The following is a 22751-nucleotide window of genomic DNA, read 5'->3' as shown; positions in this document are numbered from 1 at the left end:
TCTTGCATAGGTTGTTGATTTTCTCATCCATCTGGTGAATGAATTGTACAACCATTACTCTGAATTCTTTTTCTGTTATGTTGCATGCTTCAATTTCATTAATTTCCTTTCTTGGCGACTCCTCATTTTCTTTCTTCTGGGGGTTGTGTCATCTCCCCATTCTGATTATCTCCAGATGGTTCAAACTTCGAGTTGCGTGGGCCTGGGCCATGTGCGGTGGGAGCCTCACACCACCCTAGTGTCACTGAAGAGCTCTGACACTAAGATGTGTGGTTGTGGTGGGATGGTGGGAACCAGACTCGCTCAGAGTCAGTGTTACCAGCGCTCAATGTGGCCTCGTGTGCGCCCTTAGAATCAGGGACCCTGCCTGCACTGTGCTGAAACAGAGACCCCCCCTGGAGCGTGTTGAAAATCAGCGCCCCCTAGCGTGCGCCAGGAGTCAGAGTTCTCCAAGAATCCAGTATCAGAGTCTCTGTTGCTTCGTGTGGCCTCGCATTGAGCATCAGGGTCCCTGTGTGCCCATGTACCAAGAATTGGAGTCACTGGCTCTTAGTATGAATGCACAGGGAATCAGGGAACCCAGGCGCAGGTGATAAGAAACACAGTCAAGTCACTGGTGCTTGGTGCTGCCTACTGCCTGGAGAATCGGGGTCCCGGGGCCCATGCTACACAGGACCAGTTCCCGGTGTTCACGCACTTCCAGGCTAAAGTTCCTGTAGCAGCACTGAGGCCCAGGCAAGGGGTGGGTCTATCAGTTACTATGGCACTGCCTGCGAGCCTGCGGGGAGGGGGATGGGCTCTGTTACTCACGGATCTGCCACGGGGATTTCTGGACTCTTGGTGTCTGTGGCTCTGTAGCTGTGGTCGCAGGTCTCTGTCTCCAGTGGCTGCGGGGTCCTGGTTTGCGTCTGAGACCAGACTGGGTGGTGCTGAGGCCAGGATCCTAGTCTCAAGCAACTCTGTTTCTCAAGATGGCATGGTCTCTGTGCCCATGCTGGCCGCCCAGGGAGCGGGGTTCCGCCGTCTAAGACTGCCTGGTTTAGCAGCCCCTTAGAAGACCTGAAGAATCTAACTGTCCCTAGCTCATACACACACCACACATGTCCACACACTCCTCTATCACTCCCTCGCGCTCTCACACTCTCTCCCTCCCTACCTTCCTGCCTGTTGCCATTGAGGCAAGCCCCCGAGGAGATATTTTTAATTCTGATGAAGTCCAGTCTATCTATTTTTTTCTCGTTTATACTTTTCCTGTCATATACATATTTAAGAATTCAATTCATTGCTCGATCTATGTCATTAAGCTGTATCCCTATTTTTTCTAAAAGTTTTATAATTTTAGCTCTTACTGATTTGCTTGTTTTTAAGTAGATGTTTATAGATGTTTATATCTATGTTTATGAGAAATAGTGGTTGGTAACTTTCTTTGCTGGCAATGTTTTTGTTTGGATTTAGCATCAGGGTAAATAAAATGAGGTAGTAAATGTCCCCCCTCTTCTTTTTCATTTCCTGGAATGGTTTATGTAGAGTTGGTATTAATTATTCCTAAATATTTGGACAATTTCAGTAGTGAAATCACCTCACATCTAGTTTTCTTGGTGATCATAAGTCTGGTGCTGGCTTGAGTTGTGTGAGTTGTTCTAGTGAATTAACCCGCGAATCTGAGCTATATTAGTAAGCATGGATGACCTGGGGTCTGAAGTGGGGGCAGCCTCATGGAGCATTTGACCCTTAACTGTGAGGCTGCACTAACTTCAGGTAGTTAGGGGCAGAACTGCATTGCAGGCCACCCCAGGCGGGTAAGAATAGAGCAGCTGGTCTTCCAGGGGCCCCTTCCCTGCAGCAGGAGATCCAGGTTCTCTGTTGGGAATGACTGAGCTGAAGTCGACAGGGACTTTTTATTCTAGTCACTTTGATTTCATTTAGTTCAGATAACATCTGAAACTCTTCTTCATTCGTAAAACGTTATTGGAATTTCATCTCTTAATGGGATGAATATTGGGGAGGGGCCTTTCATTGACACCACATTTCAAACTTCCTTTTGTTAGGTGTTGCTGTAGCCATGTTTCTCCTAGTGCCACAGTGAGATGATGGGCTGCACAAAAGTTACTCTTCTTTATAAAGTGGGAGAAGGTGAGCTGGGTCTGAGAGCAGGCATGCATGTGCCTCTATCATAGGAACATCCTCTATGTTTAGGTTAAAAAAAATGCATGGAGAATAATCTGGGAAGTGATTCCCTTGGAAAGTCTGTGTATTCCAGGGGTCCACATACCCTAGTTGGAAAAGTCCTGTTTCAGTACATTGGTTAACAGAGCTTCTGCTTCACTTACTTTCATGTTTAAATTGCCTTATTTTCTTTAATTATAAAACCAGCCCCTGTGTATTCCAAAAATTCTTTTCCTTGGTCTCATTTCTCAGAGATGGTCGCCGTTAGCAGTGGAATGCTGTACTAGATTTTTCCTGGCTGTTTCATAACATTCTATCACCACTTGCCCTGGGTGGCCGCAGACTTTCCTGTTCTTTACAGCACAGTAACCCCACTTTCCCTCTTCTTTGGGCATCTTTCCTAAAGCCACAAGGAGTAAAGATAGTCTCTTCAATAAATGGTGCTGGGAAAACTTGAAAGCCACATGCAAATGAATGAAATTGGATTACAGTTTGTCCCCATGTACAAAAATTAATTCAAAATGCTTCAAAGACTTAAATATAAGGCCCAAAACAATAAGTGACATAGAAGAAATTATAGGTACCAAACTTATGGACTTGGTTGTAAAGAACATTTTATGAACTTGATCCCAAAGACAAGGGAAATGAATGTAAAAATAAATGAATGGGACAATAGAAAACTTAAAAGCTTCTGCACAGCTAAAGATACTGAAACAAACAACACAAAGAGGCAGCCAACCAGATGGGAGATGATATTTGCTCTGACAAAGGTTTAATTTCCAAGATATATAAAAAACTCAATACCAAACAACCCAATCAAAAAGTGGGCAGAGGACCTGAAAATACATCTCTCCCAAGGAGACAGGAACAGCCAATAGATAAATGAAAGGATGTTTGATCTTACTGGCAATTAGGGAAACGCAAATCAAAACTATAATGACATACCACCTTATACCTGTTAGCATGGCCATTATCAACAAGACAAGCAATAACAAGGGTCGGAGAGGTTGTGGAGAAAAGCGAACCCTCATTCACTGCTGGCGGGAATGTAGACTGCTGCAGCCACTGTGGAAAGCAGTCTGGCGATTCCTCAAAAAATTAATAGTGCTACCAGCAGTCCCTCTCTTGGGTATATGCTCGAAAACCTGAAAATCGTGTATTCACAAAGATGTATGCACCCCAATGTTCATTGCAGCATTACTCACGATGGCCAAGACACAGACACAACCAAAGTGTCGTGCGATAGAGGACTGGGTAAAGAAGATGTGGTCCATTATACACAATGGACTACTCCTCAGCCATCAGTTACATGCTCATATCTCTCCGTCTACAGCACCATTTCCAGCTCTTACTATTGTCTCCAATTTCCCCCTTTCGCCCCCTCTGTAACCCATTCCAATCATGACTTACTTCCATTTTTCTACTGATACTTTTCTTGTTAAGGCATCAGTGACCTTAATATTGCAACATCCAGTTGTTCTCATGTTACTTGAATTTGTAGCAGCATTTACCATGATTCCCCATTCACCCTTTTTATTTATTTTTATTTATTTATTTATTTATTTATTTATTATTTTTTACAGAGAGGAAAGGAGAGAAATAGAGTTTGAAACATCGATGAGAGAGAAACATCGATCAGCTGCCTCCTGCACACCCCCTCCTGGGGATGTGCTCGCAACCAAGGCACATGCCCTTGACTGGAATCGAACCTGGGACCTTTCAGTCTGCAGGTCGACGCTCCATCCACTGAGCCAAACTGGTCAGGGCCCCATTCACCCTTGATACCTTTGTCCACTGGGCTTCCAGAACACATCCACACCACACCTTCGCTTTTGGTTCTCTTTTCAGGCCACTGGCCACTCCTTCTCTTCTCCCAAACTCTGAATTTTGAAGTGATACTTTTCTTTATCCTCTAGCCATAATGATTCCTTTGGGGATTTTAATCCAGCCCCATGCTTTGTATACCGTCCACAGGTTCCAGTGGTGAGCAGATGTCCACCTTAAAAAGTGACTTCTCTCTCGAACTGCAGACTCAGATGTCTAACTGCCCGCATTACCTTCCTCAAGTTAGCTCTCTACTTGGCAACGAATACTTAACCAAGCTCCCAGTTCCCCTCATTTGTTTAGGGGACAACCAAGGCCACAACTTTGGAGTCAGTACTGACTCCTCTCTTCCTCTCACATCTGACATTTAACCCATCAGCACATCCTGTCACCGCCACTTCTCATTATACCCAGAATTCCACCTTTCACCATCTCCCTGCTGTGACTTCAGTCCAGGACAGCCTGACCTCGCCTTGGTTATTGTGACATGAGCTGTGTCCCTGCCCCATCCTGGTTCTTCTTTAGGCTGTTTTGATCACATCACAATAGATCCTTTAAAAATATCTGTCAGATCATGTCACCGTAAATTCAACAGGTCCAGGGGCTTCATGTCCCATCGTGAGAAATTCCAGGGACCCTACAGTGACCACCAGCCTGCAGCATGGCCCATTCACCCTCCATTACCTTCCTGGCATCATCTCCTGCTAAGCCCTCACATGGCTGCAGCTGTAAGGGCCTCTTGCCCGCCTGCGGGTATCTGAAAATCTTGTTCTTTAATTCCTGCTTTAATGTCCTACTCAATGCTAGCTTTGTAGGCCCTCTCTAACTTAAATGTCATTCCTGCTTTGTGTACCTTTCTTCACTGAAATAGGATAGGTCCTTGAGGAAGAGGGTTATTTTACCTGTTTGTTCAGTGTTATGCTTACATGCGAATGGCACAGAGTACATGCTCAACAAAATGTAAATTAATATTTAAACAAAAGAGTCATTTAGCTCACTTAATGGACATCTAGCTCACTATGTTCATTAAGCACTTTAATTTAAACTTCATTACCATCATGTGAGGTTGGCAATAGACTATTACATTTGAGAAAAGTGAGATTGAGGGGCTCCGTCAAATTACTCAGGTCTGGAAGCTGGCGCTCAGCTCAGCCATTCCCACTCCAAGCCCAGGTTCTCCCTTTGTGAGGGAGCAGGTGATGGATCCTCCCAGGAGAATCGTGAGTTTCCATCTTGTGTTTCCTGCTTGTCGAGCCCAGAGGCATCTCTCCTTTCCTGCTCTCTCCCGAGCCCCAGCAGAGGGCTGGGCACCTTGTAGGGGCTCAGAAGGTATTTGTCTCCACAACTAAGGTCCCAAGTTTGCCCAGCTGAATGTCCCGTGGCCACAATGGTCTTAATGTCTATGTTGTGACATCTCCATTGGTGACTAAAAGCCACGTTGGGGCAGGGCTAGGGAATTCTAAGGGAAATGCTAGGAATACAGGGCGTGTTTTCCAAAGGTGGTGACTGCTCTCATCTCATGACATCTTGTTTTCAGCCTTCTCCGCCCTCTGTTCTGTGTCCGTGCAGCAAAGGCCTGAGGATGCCATAGGGAACGCCACGTGGACAAAATCAATGCCTTCTGAGATGAGCGCAGGGGGTGAGGCTTCCCTTTGAGGGTGGGTATTTTATTTATTTTTATTTTTTGTGATGTGCAGGAGGAGGGAGGGAAGAAAGGAGTTGAACAAAAGGAAAAGGATCCACGGGAAATAACAGCAGGAAGAAAGTCACTGCAATCTGCTGCCTCTGTCTCTCTAGGGGCCAAGGAGTTTCAGCTGCAGAGCTATTGCAGACGTGCTTTTGTAGTCTATCCCTTTTATAATGGAAAGGCTCTGGTTGGACGTGTCCCCTGTTGTTTACAACTTTCTTAAAAGCATTTTGAATAAGAATAAAAACGTGCATTTAAACAATTACTCTCCAGATAAAGTTACTCATCCTCTATGGCAATCCCAGGGCAATCAGTTGTTTTAGGGAAGGGTTACCACAACGCTTGGAACCGAGTCCACATGAACGAATTGGGGAAGTGAGGACCCAAGGCCAGCCTCTTACACCTTACAGTCCCGCCAATATTTTAAGTCATCTTTTTGAAAAGAAAATGTGCCACCTGATTGCATGTTCAGAATGAAGAAAAGAATTAAGAAACAGTTTCAAGTTTCCCCACTTATGAAACATGTTTCCAGGGCACTGAGAATGGAATCTGGCATATAGTGCTCTGTATCCAAGTGTTGGTTAAATAAGTCAGAATGAACACCTTCCATCCACCTACCCAGACACAATGGGAAAGGCAGTGGCTCAGCAGCTGACGAGGATGAACAGACAGCATCCGGGGCAGAGCGTGCTTTTCTCTCTTAGCCAGCTCCTCATGGGTAACCCAGTCTCATCTACTCAAACCCATACCTTGAAACCCTGAAAGAAACTCCATAGGGAAGTTTCAGCCACAACCTCTCACTCATTGCATGGGTCTCAAGTATATAGATTTAGTTTTCAAGACGGAGCTCCAATGAAAATATTCCCCACTGTTTAAAACGGAAAACACACCTTCGTTTCAACGGGAAATGGCCACTCTCTGATACTAAGCTGTTGAACAAGGCATCCCTCCTGAACCTAGTTAAATAACTAAGTTTGCCACAAAGCCACTAGTCTTTGATCTGTTCTCAGATTTCACCTTTTCTCATCTAGCAACACTATATTGCATAGTTGTGATAATTGTGATGGTTAATTTTGTATGTCTGCTTGACTAGGCCATGGGAATGCCCAGATATTTGGTCAAACATTATTCTGGGTATTTCTGTGAGGGTGTTTCGGAAGGTATTTTGAGTAAAGCAGATTGCCCTCCCTAATGTGGGTGGGCCTCATCCAATCAGTTGACGGTGGGAATGGAACAAAAAGCCTGACTATCCCCTGAGTAAGAGAGAATTCAGTACTTTTATGCCTTTGGATACAAACCCAAATAGGCTCTTGCTGATTCTCAAGTCTGACAGCTTTTCAGCTGCAATGACACCAGCAGTTCCCGGGTCTTAGACCTTCGGGCTCAGACTGGAGCTAAAACATCACGTCTTCTAAGCCTCCAGCTTGCAACTCATCCTTTGGATCTTGGGTCTTGCCAAGACCCGTAACCAATCAATCACAATCTCTCCTCCTCTCCTCTCTCTTCCCATCTCCTTCTCTCCCTTCCCATCCCCCCCTCCCCAAACCTCCCCTCTCCTGTCTTCTCTCCATCCTCACTCTTTATATCTACTTATATCCTATTGGTTCTGTTTCTCTGCAGAACTCTAATACAATGTTATAATACGTGCTGCTCAGACGAGTATAATCAGTGATTTCTGTGCGTAACCTGTACTGGATCCTTATCTTCTGCCATCATGCTTTGGGCATTTTTAAGTACCTGTTTCTGAGTTCCTATCTCCTAGGCCAGGGGCTGTAGACTACGGAGAAATAAGGCACACGCGTGTTCAAAGATCATAGTCCAGTGTCAGCAGTACACACATCTAGAGAAGGCCGTCTGTGCAGAGCCCCATAAACACTGTCGTCCAGTGGGAGCGCGTTTCCAGTGGGAAGCTGAGCCATGTCTTGTGACCTGCTGAGGGGGAGATGCCACTTGGGCTGTAGTTGGGGTGATATTAGCTCCATCACTCCTCCTGGGCCTCCTTCTGTGAGAATACGGACGCTGTCTGGCTTCAAAGCTCACCTCTTTCTAATTTCTAGTTGTGCGACCTTAGGTAAGTTGATATTTGTACATTTTGTTAAATGTAAAACAAATAATATTAGCACCTACCTTGTAGCACTTTAATAAGATTACACAGGATAATTTTTGTAAAGAATTTAGAACAGTGCCTGCAAGTTACCATATTTTATTAAATCCCAGAGGCTGTCAGTTGTGAGACAAACTGCTGTTATGTGTATTTCTAACAAAGAAAAGCAATGCCAGTTATTGTGGTAAGGTGGTATCAGTTGTGACACCTCCCAACAGGTTAAAAAATGAACAAATATGTATCTTAAAATCAGTAAAATACAATAGTGGGTGCTGTAAAATGAATAAAACCCTAGACCAGACAAGCTGATTATTCAGACAAGTGTGATTAGGAAAAAAACCTCTTTCATTTGTGTTTGTCGATGGTTATCTAGATAACAACAAAATTCTAAGCAAACTATCCTATATAATAAAAGGCTAATATACAAATTGTCTCCTCAACCAGGAGTTTGACCAGGAGTTCGACTGGGGACCAGGGCTGGCCAGCCAACCACCTGGTCCCCTCCCCCCGGCCGCCCCGCCCCCATGGGCCCAAATCAGGGCGGGCTAGCCGGACCCCACCCATGAATGAATTCATGCACTGAGCCTCTAATGTTATTAATAAATGTCCCAATCACTTCTTGACTATTCTAAGAAGTTTCTAAAGCACATTTATTTTCTTAATCAGGTTTAAAGCTGCTTTCATTCTGGACTCCCTGGGGTCATTTAAAATCTAATTAAGGCATGATGCCAATTATGGACTGAATGTTTGTGTCCCTACTCCTGCCCCAATATGACTATATTTGGAGACAGTGTCTGTGAGGAGGTGATAAAGGTTAAATGAGGTCATGAAGATGGGCCTAATCTGATAGGGCCGGTGTCCTTACCAAAAAGGGGAAGGGACCCAGAACACTATATCCCTGTGCAGACAGGTTAGAAGGTGGCAGTGAGAGCCAGGAACAGACCCCTGACCAGGAACGGAATTGGCAGTATCTTGGTCTCACATCCACCCACCAGAATGATGAGAAATTACCTGTCGTTTGAGCCACTTGGTCTGTATTTTGTTATTGCAGTTTGAGCAAACTGAGACAGTGGCCGCAGGGAGTACTGTCAGTGAGACAGGACCTGGGATGAATTCCTGCTGCCCCCACGTGGCTAGTCAGCTGTCAGGAATGTTACCTGAAGTGCTTATTTGCAACTGGAGGCCAGAAAAGGATCTCCCACCAACTCTTCCCAGTCCTCGCTTTTCTGCTTACTCAGATCTAAAGCCCGGGGTTACTACTGACATTGGAATTACTATTACATTTCTTTTACAATTGCATACAACTACCTATGGGAAATCACACTTTTGTTGTGAACATTTGATTAAGTTTATATTTTAACTAGAGGCCCGGTGCACAAAATTCATGCACTCAGCGGGGGGGCGGGCGGCTGTCCCTCAGCCTGGCCTGGGCCCTCTTGCAGTCTGGGAGCCCTCGGGGGATGTGCGGGCCTAAGCCATCAGTCGGACATCCTTAGCACTGCCACGGAGGTGGAAGAGGCTCTCGCCACTGCCGCTGGGCTCTCCAGCCATGAGCCCAGCTTTTGGCTGAGATGCGCTCCCCCTGTGGGAGTGCACTGACCACTAGGGGGCAGCTCCTGCGTCGAGCATCTTCCCCCTGGTGATTAGTGTGCCTCGGGGGATGTGCGGGCCTAAGCCATCAGTCGGACATCCTTAGCACTGCCACGGAGGTGGAAGAGGCTCTCGCCACTGCCGCTGGGCTCTCCAGCCATGAGCCCAGCTTTTGGCTGAGATGCGCTCCCCCTGTGGGAGTGCACTGACCACTAGGGGGCAGCTCCTGCGTTGAGCATCTTCCCCCTGGTGATTAGTGTGTGTCATAGCGACCCGTCATTCTGCCATTTGGTCGATTTGCATATTAGCCTTTTATGCCTGCGGGATCATGCCAAAACTGGCTCTCCGACATCCCCCAAGGGGTCCCGGATTGCAAGAGGGTGCAGGCCAGGCCGAGGGACCCCACGGGTGCACAATCAAGGCCTGGGAGGGACAGGAGAGGTTGGCCAGCAGGGGAGGAACCATGGGAGTATTCCAGGGCATGTCCACCCTGTCTCACTCAGTCCCGATCGGCCGGACCCCAGCAGCAAGCTAACCTACTGGTCAGAGTGTCTGCCCCCTGGTGGTCAGTGCACATCATAGTGAGCGGTTGAACGGCCTTAGCATATCATTAGCATATTACACTTTGATTGGTTGAACAGATGACAGGATGACCAAACATGTAGCATATTAGGCTTTTATTAGATAGGATTACTTCTTTCACATTTATGCTTTCTTCTGCCTCAGGCTGACCCTCTCATGCTGGGGCTGCTTCTCTGGTACTGGTTCTTCTTTTATATGTTTTACAAACGGAACTTCCCCTTAGTATTTGTTGTCACCAGTCACTAAATTTTGCTCCCACCAATATTTAAGATAGTATGACATGGAAGGGCCAGAAAAAATTCAGAATAACATAAAGCTTGTTTTGTGGGAGGCCTGTCTTTATGGATGAAAAGTCAGAATTGTGGAATATTTTTAAACTGGTTATGTGAAGCACATTACCAAACAGCAGGAGCCAAGGAAAGCCTTTCCCAGTGGGAAACCCTGCGGAAACCTCTTCTGATGAGTGATGAGATTGCTTGTAGTTCACAGAATCATTTATATGTAAATGGTGTATCTGAGAAGCATGAGGGTGCTCTAAAAGGTTGCCTTTTATTAATCATTTCTAAACCTCGCCTCCTCTGCACTCCTGTTTATGTTGCTTTTATTGGAGCAAAGCTCAGTCCCTGCATCTTGGTGCAGCCAGAGTTGGCAGTTTAGTTATTTGTTGTCATGCAACCAATTAGCTGAAATGTTAGAAGCTTAAAACAATCCACAAGCTATTTCACATGGGCTGTGAGCATCAGGAATCTGGGAGGGGCTCCGTGGGGTGGGCCTGCCTCCTTTGTTGGATTCCAGTTGAGCTGTCGCTGGTGTTGCAGTCTTTGAAGACTCAGTGGAGGACGGCGGTAGTTTGCACCTCCATTCACTCAGATGACTGACTGATGGCAGTAGACTTCAGTTGTGGGCCCAGCGGCCCCTTCATAGAGCTACACACAACATGGTTTCCCCAGAGTGAGTGGTGAGCACGCAAGTGAGTGCGCTGCTGTCTTTTATAACCTAACGTGGCAGTGACAGCCACCACTGGGCGGCTCTGTGTGCCACAGAGCAGCACCGGCCCGTGGGGAAGGCAGTCTGCTTACCAGCTCACTTCCGGGACTGTTGGCTGCAGACCTCAGTTTCATGCCACGCAGGCCTCTCTCCAGGTGCTCTCATGCCATGCTTGCCCCAGAGGGCGTGATCTGAGGTGCACTGAGTGGCCACCCAGTCTTGGAAGTGACGTGCCATCACTTCTACTGCCTGCCCTTGGTCATAAGGACCAAGCTGTTTCCATGTGGGAAGGGACTGCACAAAGCTGTGGACACTAGGCGGCGGGATGGTTGGGGGCTGAGATGGTGGTTTCACAGCTGACCTTGCCTTGAGCAGTATGACAGACTCATACAATGGAATGATTTATTCAGGGTCAGCCATAAGGAACATTCCACTTAATAAGATAAGTTCTCTCTTGGTTCTGCAGTCTCCTGATACTTTCCCAATAAATTCTCTTCGGATTAATTTGGCTCGGATCAGTTTCTGTTATAACAAGAGACCCCTAAGTAATAAAATGTATTGTGATATAAATTAAACAACCTACTCCCTGTTACAAACTGATTGCCCTGAAAGTTCAGTACCTCTGACAACACATACAGTTGTTGCTCTATTATTGACTGTGCTCTCCACACTGCTTTACATCTTGACACACAGGCCTCTCTCCAGGTGCTCTCATGCCATGCTTGCCCCAGAGGGCGTGATCTGAGGTGCACTGAGTGGCCACCCAGTCTTGGAAGTGACGTGCCATCACTTCTACTGCCTGCCCTTGGTCATAAGGACCAAGCTGTTTCCATGTGGGAAGGGACTGCACAAAGCTGTGGACACTAGGCGGCGGGATGGTTGGGGGCTGAGATGGTGGTTTCACAGCTGACCTTGCCTTGAGCAGTATGACAGACTCATACAATGGAATGATTTATTCAGGGTCAGCCATAAGGAACATTCCACTTAATAAGATAAGTTCTCTCTTGGTTCTGCAGTCTCCTGATACTTTCCCAATAAATTCTCTTCGGATTAATTTGGCTCGGATCAGTTTCTGTTATAACAAGAGACCCCCTAAGTAATAAAATGTATTGTGATATAAATTAAACAACCTACTCCCTGTTACAAACTGATTGCCCTGAAAGTTCAGTACCTCTGACAACACATACAGTTGTTGCTCTATTATTGACTGTGCTCTCCACACTGCTTTACATCCCCATGCCTCTGTTTATAACTGGTCATTGTCCTTCTTAATCCCTTCCCCCTTTTCACCCAGCCCCCAACTCACTCCTATCTAGCAACTGCCAATTTGTTCTCTGCATTTCTGAGTTTCTGTTTTCTTCGTTTATTTTGTTTTTTAGATCCCACATATAAGTGAAATCATATGGTATGTGTCTTTCACTGTCTGACTGATTTCTCTTTATTAAAATCAATTAGTGACCTTAATGATACCTGCAAAATCTGTGCCATGTAAGTAATATAACATAAGCAGGGGTTGAATCTTTTGGGGGTCGAATTTCTTTGTACCACAGGCTCATAGAAATTATTTGCACTATTCTTGAGAGCTTTAAAAAATGTTCAAACTTACCTTTGTTGTTGTTTTTTTTTAAATTTGTATTTGCCATAACCTTTTAAAGCAGAATGTGACGAGAGCACTGCACTTCTATTCACAAAATTTGCTCTGAGTTAATTTCAAACAGCTTTACAACATATGCCTAGGTAGCTTATATTTCTGCTATGCTACACAATCCTTTTCTTTGGAGACAAACCCTATGGACAGTTACTAGGAGAACTACAAAAAGTTTTATGAGCAGTTTTCTAAAAATATTAAGCTTGGAATTCATGAAGTTCTCAAAACTGGAAGAAGTTCTCTGAGCTATTAAGATACTACACATCTGGTGATGAGATGGTCTCCCTCAAGGACTACTGCACAAGAATGACGGAGAACCAGAAGCACATCTACTACACTACAGGGGAGACCAAGGACCAGGTCGCTAACTCGGCCTTCATGGCGTGTCTTTGGAAGCATGGCCTAGAAGTGATCTATATGATCGAACCTATTTATGAGTACTGTGTGCAGCAGCTGAAGAAGTTTGAGGGGAAAACCTTAGTGTCAGTTACCTTTGTTGTTTTTATATGAAAAACAAAACATAGCCACTGTCAAACAACCCTGAAAAATGCATGCTGGAAGAAGAAATGATCAAATGATCACTGAAGTATCATCCTCCTCACTGTGAATTCTTTCTTTAAAAAGTTTTAAAAATTAAGATATAGTTAATATACAATATTACATTAGTTTATGTGGAGAGCAGCTACAGTGTTTGGACAGGTTCAAGCCTCAGACTAATGAGAGGGCACAGTCCTCTCATGGCCACGTGCAAGTCACAGCTTGGAGGGCAAAGCCCTCCCAGCACAATTATAGCCAGCAGCTATAGTTGCAAGCTTGAACCTATGGTCTGATCACGTGGCCCCATGTGCCTGAGTGATGTGGGCTTGATAGGGTTCAGGTGCATGTAACTGAGTAGATTTGAAACCCACGAGAACGTTGTAACCACGCCCTTACTTTGCCTCGTGGAATCTGGCTATAAAATAAAGAGATGGCTTACAGGCCGTGGCACTGTCTCTCTCCATCAGAGAGGGCAGCGTCCCACCCAGACCCAGCTTTCTTCTCTTGTCTGTCTTTTCTAAATCCTTCACTGCCCCAACTCAGGTTCAACCTTGGCCGTGCTGGCATGGCACAAGTTTAAGTTGTATAATATGTTCATTCAGCATTTATATGCCTAATAAAGTGATCACCATAATAAGTCTAGTAACCACCCAACACCCTACAAGGTTATTTTTGTATTATTGACTCTATTCCCTATGTCACACATTACATTCTGTGACTTACTGATTTTATAACTGGAAATTTGTACTTTTTAATCCCCTTCATGTTTCTCACTCTTCTCCCTATCCCCTTCCCCTTGGCAACTATCAATCTGTTCTCTGTCTATGAGTCTGTTTTTGTTTTGTTTGCTTGTTTTTATTTTTTGGATTCCACATATTAATGGGATCATATAGTATTTCTCTTTCTCTGAATTAATTCACTTAGCATATACTCCATTCATGTTGTTACAAATGGTAAGATTTCATTCTTTTTTATGGCTGAGTAATATTCCAGTGTGTGTGTGTGTGTGTGTGTACCGCATCTTCTTTATCCATTCATCTATCAGTGGCCACTGAGGTTACTTCCATATCTTGGCTATCCTATCTAATAAAAGAGTAATATGTAAATTAACCATCACTCCACAACAAAGATGGAGGGGCCCATAGTGGCCAGGGTGGGACGTTGATGGCATCACCCCGGCAACACAAGCCCAGCGTCCATGCCCCAACCACGCGGAGGGAGGGGAGGGGCCTCGGGCCAGAGGCCAGGGCGAGGGATGCTGGCATTGTTGTGGGTTGGGCTGAGGGACCCCCACCCCCCATGTATGAATTTTGTGCACTGGGCCTCTAGTTTTAAATAATGCTGCTATGAACATAGTGTGCATGTATTTTTGAGTTAGTTTTATTTTTTATTTTTGATAGATATCCAGAAGTGGAATTGCTGGGTCACATGGCAGTCCTATGTGAGGAACCTCCGTACTGTTTTCCATAGTGGCTGCAACAACCTGCATTCCCCCAACAGTGCATGAGGGTTTCCTTTTCTCTACATTCTCGACAACACGTTTTTCTTTATAATAGCCAAGCTGACAGGTGTGAGGTGATTTCATTGGGATTTTATTTGCATTTCCTGATGATTAGGGATGTTGAGCATCTTTTCATGTGTCTGTTGGCCATCTGTATATCTTCTTTGGGAAAATGTCTATTCAGGTCCTCTAATTTTAAATCAGATTTTTTTTTATGTTGACTTATATGAGGTCATTATATATTTTGGATATTAAACCCTTGTTGCATGCATCAAAATTGCAAATGTATTCTGCCATTTAGTGGGTTGCCTTTTAATTCTGTTGATAGTTTCCTTTCCTTTGCAAAATCTCTTTAGTTTAATGCAGTCTCATTTGTTTATTGTTGGTTTCATTGCCCTTGCTTGGGGAGACATACACAGAAAATTATTACTAAGATTGATGTCAAAGAATTTACTACTTATGTTTTATTCCAGGAGTTTTATGGTGTCTGGTCTTGCATTTAAGTCTTTAATCCATTTTGAGTTTATTTTTTTATATAGTGTAAGAAAGTGGTCTAGTTTCATGTTTTTGCATGTAGCTGTCCAGTTTTCTCCACACCATTTATTGAATAGACTATCTTTTCCCCATTGTATGTTCTTGCCTCCTTTGTCATAGATTAATTGACCACGTGGGAGTGGGTTCATTTCTGAGCTATTTATCTTGTTCCATTGATTTATGTGTCTACTTTTTTTTTTGCCAGTATCAGACTGTTTTGATGATTATAGCTTTGTAGTATAAAATCAGTGAGTATGACACCTCCAACTTTGTTCTTCTTTTTCAAGATTGCTTTAGTTATTTGAGGTCTTTTGTGTTCCATATAAATTTTAAAATTATTTGTTCTAGTTCTGTGAAAAATGCCATTGGTATTTTGATAGGGATTGCATTGACCCTATGAGTGCTTTGTGGACAGACATTTAACAATACTGTAAGCATGGTGTATCTTTTCAGTTATTTGTGTTCCCAGTTTCTTTCTTCAATATCTTATGGTTTCCAGTGTATAGGTCTTTCACCTGCTTGGTTAAATTTATTCCTGTGTATTTTATTATTTGTGATGCAATTATAAATGAGATTTTTTTCTTGATTGCTCTTCCCAATGGTTTGTTATTAGTGTATAAAAATACAACTGATTTCTTTTATAAAAATATGTTTTTATTGATTTTAGAGAGAGAAGAAGGAAGAAGGATAGAGAGATATAAATATCAATGAGAGAGAAACATCAATCGGCTGCCTCCTGCACACCCCCCACTGGAATTGAACAGTGACCTCTTGGTTCATGAGTCAATGCTCAATCATTGAGCCACACTGGCCAGGCCACAACTGATTTCTTTTTTAAAAATATTTTTATTGATTTTAGAGAGAGGAAGAAAGAGGGAGATTCTTTCAAAGATGAGAAAGAATCATTGATCAGCTGCCTTCTGCACACCCTATACTGGGGATTGAGCCTGCAACTCTGGCATGTGCCCAGGACTGGAGTCAAACCCGGGACCCTTCAGCCCTTCAGTCTACAGGCCGATGTTCTACCCACTGAGCCAAACTGGTTAGGGCCACAACTGATTTCTTATATTAATTTTGTGTTCTGCAACTTTACTGAATTCACTTTTTAGTTCTCATAGTTTTTTGGTGACTTTTTTATGGTTTTCTATATATAGTGTTATCTCATCTGCAAATAGTGACAGTATAATTATTTGTAGTAATCTCTTATGATTCCTTTTATTTCTGTGGTGTCAGTTGAAACTTCCCCACTTTAATTTCCCATTTTATTTATTTGAGTCCTTTTTCTCTCTCTTTTTTTAATGATTCTGGCTAAAAGTTTATCAATTTTAAAAAATCTTTTCAAAATAACCAGCTTTAGTTTTATTGATCTTTTCTGTTGTTTTCTAAAGCTGTATTACATTTATTTCTGCTTCGATCTTTATTATATCCTTCTTTCTATTAACTTTTGGCTTTGTTTTTCCTTTTTTTTCTAGTTGCCTTAGGTGTAAAGTTACATTTGTTATTTGAGATTTTTCTTATTTCTTGAGGTTGGTCTGTATCGCTGTGAACTTCAATCTTAGAACTGCTTTTGCTATATCCCATAGATTTTAGAATGTTGTTTTCACTTTCATTTGTCTTAAGATATTTTTCTTTTTCTTTGATTTCTTTGTCCATTAATCATTAAGTAGCATATTGTTTGTTTAGCCCCCTTTGTGCTTTTTCATTTTTTTCTTATAATTGGTTTCTAGTTTCATACCATTGTGGTCTGAGAAGATGCTTGATATTATTTTATTCTTAAACTAGTGACCTGGTGCACGGATTCATGCACATTGAAAGGAAATTAATTAGAAGGTGGCTGGTGGGTGGGACTGGGTGAAATGGGCCGGACATGCCCTGAAGCCAACCTCCTGCGGTCCCTCCCTGGCATCTGTGGAGTGAGCAGGGTCCCTCTGGCAGGCAGGGCCCTCCACCTGGCCTGCAGGGATCTGGCCAAAACTGGCTCTCTGACATCCCCTGAGGGGTCCTGGAGTGCCAGAGGGCACTCTGCAAAGTTGCTGTGGTATAGGGTGTAGAACGTGAATGCAAGTGTGCAGTAAACCAGATTCAGGGCTGACAGTGCCCCAGCAACAACATAGCCCACGGCCGAAGATGGAATCACGCGGCCCTGAGAGGAATCAGGCTCCCTCCTCTCTCGTTTTGAAGTGCATCACCCGAGAACTGCCACTGCCATCACTGCAACTTGGCCGCTTCTGCATTGAGTGTGTGCCCCCAGTGGTCAGCACTCATCATAGTGACCAGTTGGATGGTAGGAGGGACCCTTAGCATATTAGCCTTTTAGCAAAGTTGCTGTCGTACAGGGTGTAGAACGTGAATGCAAGTGTGCAGTAAACCAGATTCGGGGCCAATAGTGCCCCAGCAACAACATAACCCACGGCCGAAGATGGAATCACACGGCCCCGCGAGGAATCAGGCTCCCTCCTCTCTCGTTTTGAAGTGCATCACCCGAGAACTGCCACTGCCATCACTGCAGCTTGGTCGCTTCTGCATTGAGTGTGTGCCCCCGGTGGTCAGCGCTCATCATAGTGACCAGTTAGATGGTAGGAGAGACACTTAGCATATTAGCCTTTTATATATATATATTCATTGAGAATTGTCTGTGGCCTAATGTGGTCTATCTTGGAGAATGTTCCAGTGCTTCCTGGACTTGGATGCCTATTTCCTTTGCCAGGTTAGGGAAGTTTTTGTTTATTATTTCTTTGAATAGGTTTTCTGTCCCTTTCCCTCTCTTCTCCTGGGACTCTATAATGCAAAAGGTAGAATGCCTAATTTTGTCTCAGAGGTTCCTTACACTCTCCTCATTTTAAAAATTTATTTATTTTTGGTTTTCCAATTCGGTGATTTCCACTATTTTGTCTACCATGTCGCTGACCTGTTCTTCTGCCTCATATTTGCTATTGATATTCTCTAGTATATTTTCCTTTAATTATTGTATTATTTAGTTCTGATGTTTTTATCTCTTTGTTGAAGTGCTCCCTGTGTTTACCCACTCCTCTCCTGAGTTTGGTGAGCACTCTTATGACCATTACTTTGAATTTTTTATCTGGTTGATTGCCTGTCTCCACTTTATTTAGTTCTTTTTTTAGGGTTTTGTCTTGTTTTCTAATTTGGAAGAAATTTTGTGTCTCCTCATTTGGCCTAAGACTCTGTTTCTGTGTATTAGGTGTGTCTCACGGTACTGGGAGAGTGACCTCATGTAGCAGGTGTCCCATGGGGCCAGTAGCACAACCCCTGGTCACCAGGGCCTGGTTTTCCAGGGCATCCCCTGTGTGGGCTGTGTATGCTCTTGTGCTTGGGCTGCAACTGTGAGGGCACTGTGTTGGGTGGGCTGGTCTGCAGCTCATTTGTCTGATGGCCTGGCCTGCTGAGGGGTAGTGGGGGGTTGGGCTGGCCTCTGGCCTGGCCTGCTGCCACTGTTGCTGGTGTACAGAGCAGCCTCCAGGGTGGATGGCTGAGGCCTGGTCACTACTATTGTGGATACATTGGTGCGTAGGGTCTGGCCCCTCCAACCCCACTTTGGGGATGTTTCTGGCCATCTCCAGGTGGTGGGAACAGAGCCCCTACTTTCCAGGCCTCCTGGGCTGCCACTGAGTTCTAGGGTGGGGAGCAGTGCTGCTTTGGAAGGTGGTTGGCTCTGTAGGTCCTCAGGGTAATGCCGGGTGGGTAGAATGGTTAGCAGCGTAATGGAGAGTGTCCGGCAGGCTGGAAAGCAGGAGAGCAAACAAAACAAACAAGGGGAGAAAGGCACTCACTATTGCCTCTGTTCCCAGAGAGAGCCCACCAAATCCCTCCAGCGGACACCCTAAAAATAGTCAATGTATCTCTTTCACGAATGACCCCTGTGCTTTGATTCAGAATGAGTGACTTGTGCAGAGACCCTGGGAGGGAGGGTGCTTGCTACCCCAGAGCCCTCAGTTTCTAGAACACAAGCCCTGCTGGTTCTCACAACCAGATGTTAGGGCTCCTCTTCCTGGAGCAGGTCCACGCCGGAGAGCCTGAGGTGGGTCAGACGCCTCACTCCTCCAGGCAGCCTTCAGGCTGTGATATCCCTCCCACTGTGGCATGCCTCTCTGCTGACCCCTTACCCATCTCGATGTGGCTTTTTCTCTATATTCTCGGTTGTAGAGAATTTGTTCTGCAGTTAGTTTTGATGTGTTGGTGGGAGGAGGTGAGCCCAGGATCTTCCTGCTGTCATCTTGACCCCACCTCTCCCCTCTGACATTGTTATATACATCCTATATAATAAAAGCCCAGTGATCATTACAGTGGAACGACCAGTCGACCAGTCGCTATGATGCGAACTGACCACCGGGGCCAGATGCTCAACACAGGAGGAGGGGGAGGGGGGTGCAGTGAGGCCTGGAGGCGCACTCTATGGCCCAGGGATCCCAGGAACCGCAAGCCCAGAGCTTGCTTTCCAATAAAAAAAATAAATTGGAAAAAAAAAAGTGGCTGACGCCACCACCCTGGGAAGAACGGCTCCAGGAGGGAAAGGCCTCCTGAGGCCCCTCCAGTGATGTTCAGTAAGCGCAGACCCTCCAACTCCAAAGCCGGTTGCACCGACAGCTGCTTCCTGTCCAGCTCCATGGTGGACGCAGCACTGCCAGGCTGCCTCAGCTCCGACTTCCAGCTTCTGGCCTCCTGCCTGCCCCTTCATATACTACGTGTGCTTGGGGGCATGGCTTTGGCTTCCCCGGCCAATAGCACCTCAGCACAGCCAGAGAGTGGCAGGGCACAGCCACCAGGGCCGGCTGGGCATTGATTTGGCCGCTGACTGACAGCAAGTTACACTGTGTGTTTACATTTGTAGACTCCTGCTGCCTGCCTCACCTTCTAGGCTAAGAAAGGTCCGCTGATCTCCATGTTTCTCCTCCCCTTCGGAATCAAAACCTCTTGGGGATGAATGATCCCAGCGCTGGCCCCAACACATGCTCGGTGACACTGTCACAGATATTCCCAGTCATTACAGCCCATTCCTTAGCCCGCAGTGCCCTGCTCCACCCACTGCCACTCCTCACCTGTCACCCCTGAGGACCACCTTATGTTATCCTATTTGAAATGTGAGCAAGATCTCAAATGCTCCCCTGTCAATAGCTCCCTTGCCCTACCTTTCTTCCTCTAAAAACCTTGCATTTTAAGAATATATATTTGATTGATTTTGGACATGGAACCATTCCTTAGCCCGCAGTGCCCTGCTCCACCCACTGCCACTCCTCACCTGTCACCCCTGAGGACCACCTTATGTTATCCTATTTGAAATGTGAGCAAGATCTCAAATGCCCCCCTGTCAATAGCTCCCTTGCCCTACCTTTCTTCCTCTAAAAACCTTGCATTTTAAGAATATGTATTTGATTGATTTCGGACATGGAAATAGAAATATCAATGACGATAGAGAATCATTGATTGACTGCCTCCTGCAAGTTCCAAACTGGGGATTGAAACCTTCCCCCTTCCCCCATTCCTCCCCCTGGCCAGCAGGCCCCCGGGGGTGTGGCGGTGTGGCACTGAGGGAAGGAGGGGAAGGGGGAGACCGGGAACCATGGGGTGGCGGGGCGCCAAGGGCAGCGTTGGCGTCTGGCATCTGTTCCTTCCGCACCCGGCCCAGCAACCGTAACCTCCTCTCCTGACCCTGCCAGGGATTGGCCTGGCCCTGATCAGCCCTGATGGCACGCCAGGCCTAGGGACCCCACCCAGGCAAGAATTTTATGCACCGGGCCTCTAGTTTGCATGTGAAATTGCATCAAAATAAAAATTGCAAAGATTCTTAGGCAGCATAGGAAGTTGGAAAATGAAGCCATGGCGTCATTCTTGTTCTTGGTGGTGTCCTTTCCTCATAACAGCCCTGGGTCTGTTTTTCTCCCCCTTTACCTACCAGGTCAGCATCATGTCAAGCAGGGGACCTGTGAGGTGGTTGCTGTGCACAGGTGCTGTAACAAAAACCACATAGAAGAGCGATCACAAACAGTCAAGTGTTCCTGCTTCCCAGGACAGGTTGCCGGCACCACTCGGGCTCAGCCTTCCTGTGTTGAAGGTAAGACCATTCTGGTCTGTTTCTCTAATATTGCAGGAAGGGCCTACAACTACCAAGAATCTCCCAACTTTACTGTCTTTGCAATGCAAAGAAAACTAGGTTTATTCTAGGTCAGTGTTACCCCAAAAGTGAACATAAATGTAACTCCACAAATTTCATAATTAGTAAGGTAGGTTAATAATGATGTCCCTTAAGAGGTACCAGTGGGGAGTCCCATTACTGGACAGTCAGGAAGACATGCTTTGATTTCTTCTGACCCACTATCCCATCTGCTTCCTTAGACACTTCCTGCTCTCAAACTCTGGACTCAGCCTGGTTTTCTCACCTTATGTTAATGTTATAGACAAATATTTTCTTAATTTCTAGTTTATTATTATTTTAACAAACATTATAAAGCATCTTCTTTGGTGCAACTTCTCAGAGAACAATTTGGGATTGTGTAGTATTATTCATTTGTCGTCTCCAAATCCTAGCAGAGTACTCTGCCCAGCAGAGTGAATGTTGATGTTTGTAGGTGGAGGCCTGGGATTGATTCCTTTTGATGTCCTTCCTTTTCCCAGGAGACACCTTGTTAGAAACATTAGTTCCCAGGAAAACAGCTATGAGGTTAAGTCTTGTAGAGTTTCTCAACAGTGGCATGAAACCTCCCAGAAAATGAACTCTTCCAGTCTCATCTGATGCACATGTAAAGGTCGGCAGTTAAAGCACACATGCACCCACACACACAGACACACACGCACACAGACACATGCCCACACACACAAACACACAAACACACAGACACATGCCCACACACACAGACACATGCACACACACACAGATACACGTGCACAAGACATATTCTTAACTGCAGATCTATTGCACAATCGAAAATAATAGCTGACTCCCTCCCCTCTCTCCTCCAGGCACCTCTTTATGGGCTGTTTGCTCACCAGTGGTGTTGTATCAGCGTAATCTCAGTTACTCTAAAGCTGGAGAGGGAACATGGAAAATTTCCCTTCTACGTTTCCTTGTCAGAAACCCTGAGGGCCAAATGTGTTGCCAAATTCAGGTGTCGTCAGATTTTTATGAAGGTAACATAGTGCATATACCATCTATCACGTAACAAACCCTCTGTCTTCTCCAGTTGCACCTCATAATCACAGATATTAATATTTCTACAGTGAGGTATATGGATAGTCATGCAGAAGGGGCAGGTAGGATGAAGAGCCTCACTCTAATTCAAGTCAGGTTTTGCTGCCATCTTACAGAAATCCTTTTCATTTTCAGAGCTTTTTGGATTTGGGGATTATAGGTAAGGGATTGTGTACCTGTAAAAAAAGGTAAAGATCTTTAACACTAAAAATGCATTTAAAAGAAATTTTCTAAATTCCTGCATCTCCAACTGGGACAGTGTGTTATGTATTTTCTCCATCAACTGAAGCCAAGTCATAGCCATTCTGTCTCCTTCTCTCTCAGGTCAGTCCACCTTTCTCTGCCCCACTGTCACCCCCCCCCCCCCCCTCGGGGCCGGGCCCCCCCCCT

General features: G+C 45.2%; 1 protein-coding gene across 2 annotated transcripts in view; it reads left to right on the top strand.

Moving 5' to 3' along the window:
• The window catches only part of FAM19A4 (family with sequence similarity 19 (chemokine (C-C motif)-like), member A4), a 113762-nt gene that overhangs the window by 76746 nt on the left and 14265 nt on the right, over window positions 1-22751 (top strand). For both annotated transcript variants that reach the window (XM_005857185.2, XM_005857186.2), the window contains exon 3: window positions 21072-21227. In XM_005857185.2, the coding sequence (XP_005857247.1) occupies window positions 21072-21227 (156 nt within the window). The remainder of the gene's footprint in view (window positions 1-21071; window positions 21228-22751) is intronic.

Source organism: Myotis brandtii, unplaced genomic scaffold (assembly GCF_000412655.1).
Source record: "Myotis brandtii unplaced genomic scaffold, ASM41265v1 scaffold1080, whole genome shotgun sequence".
In the NCBI taxonomy this organism is placed as follows: domain Eukaryota; kingdom Metazoa; phylum Chordata; class Mammalia; order Chiroptera; family Vespertilionidae; genus Myotis; species Myotis brandtii.
The sequence above is the reverse complement of the archived record's forward strand: the minus strand, read 5'-3'. Positions and strand labels throughout refer to the sequence as shown.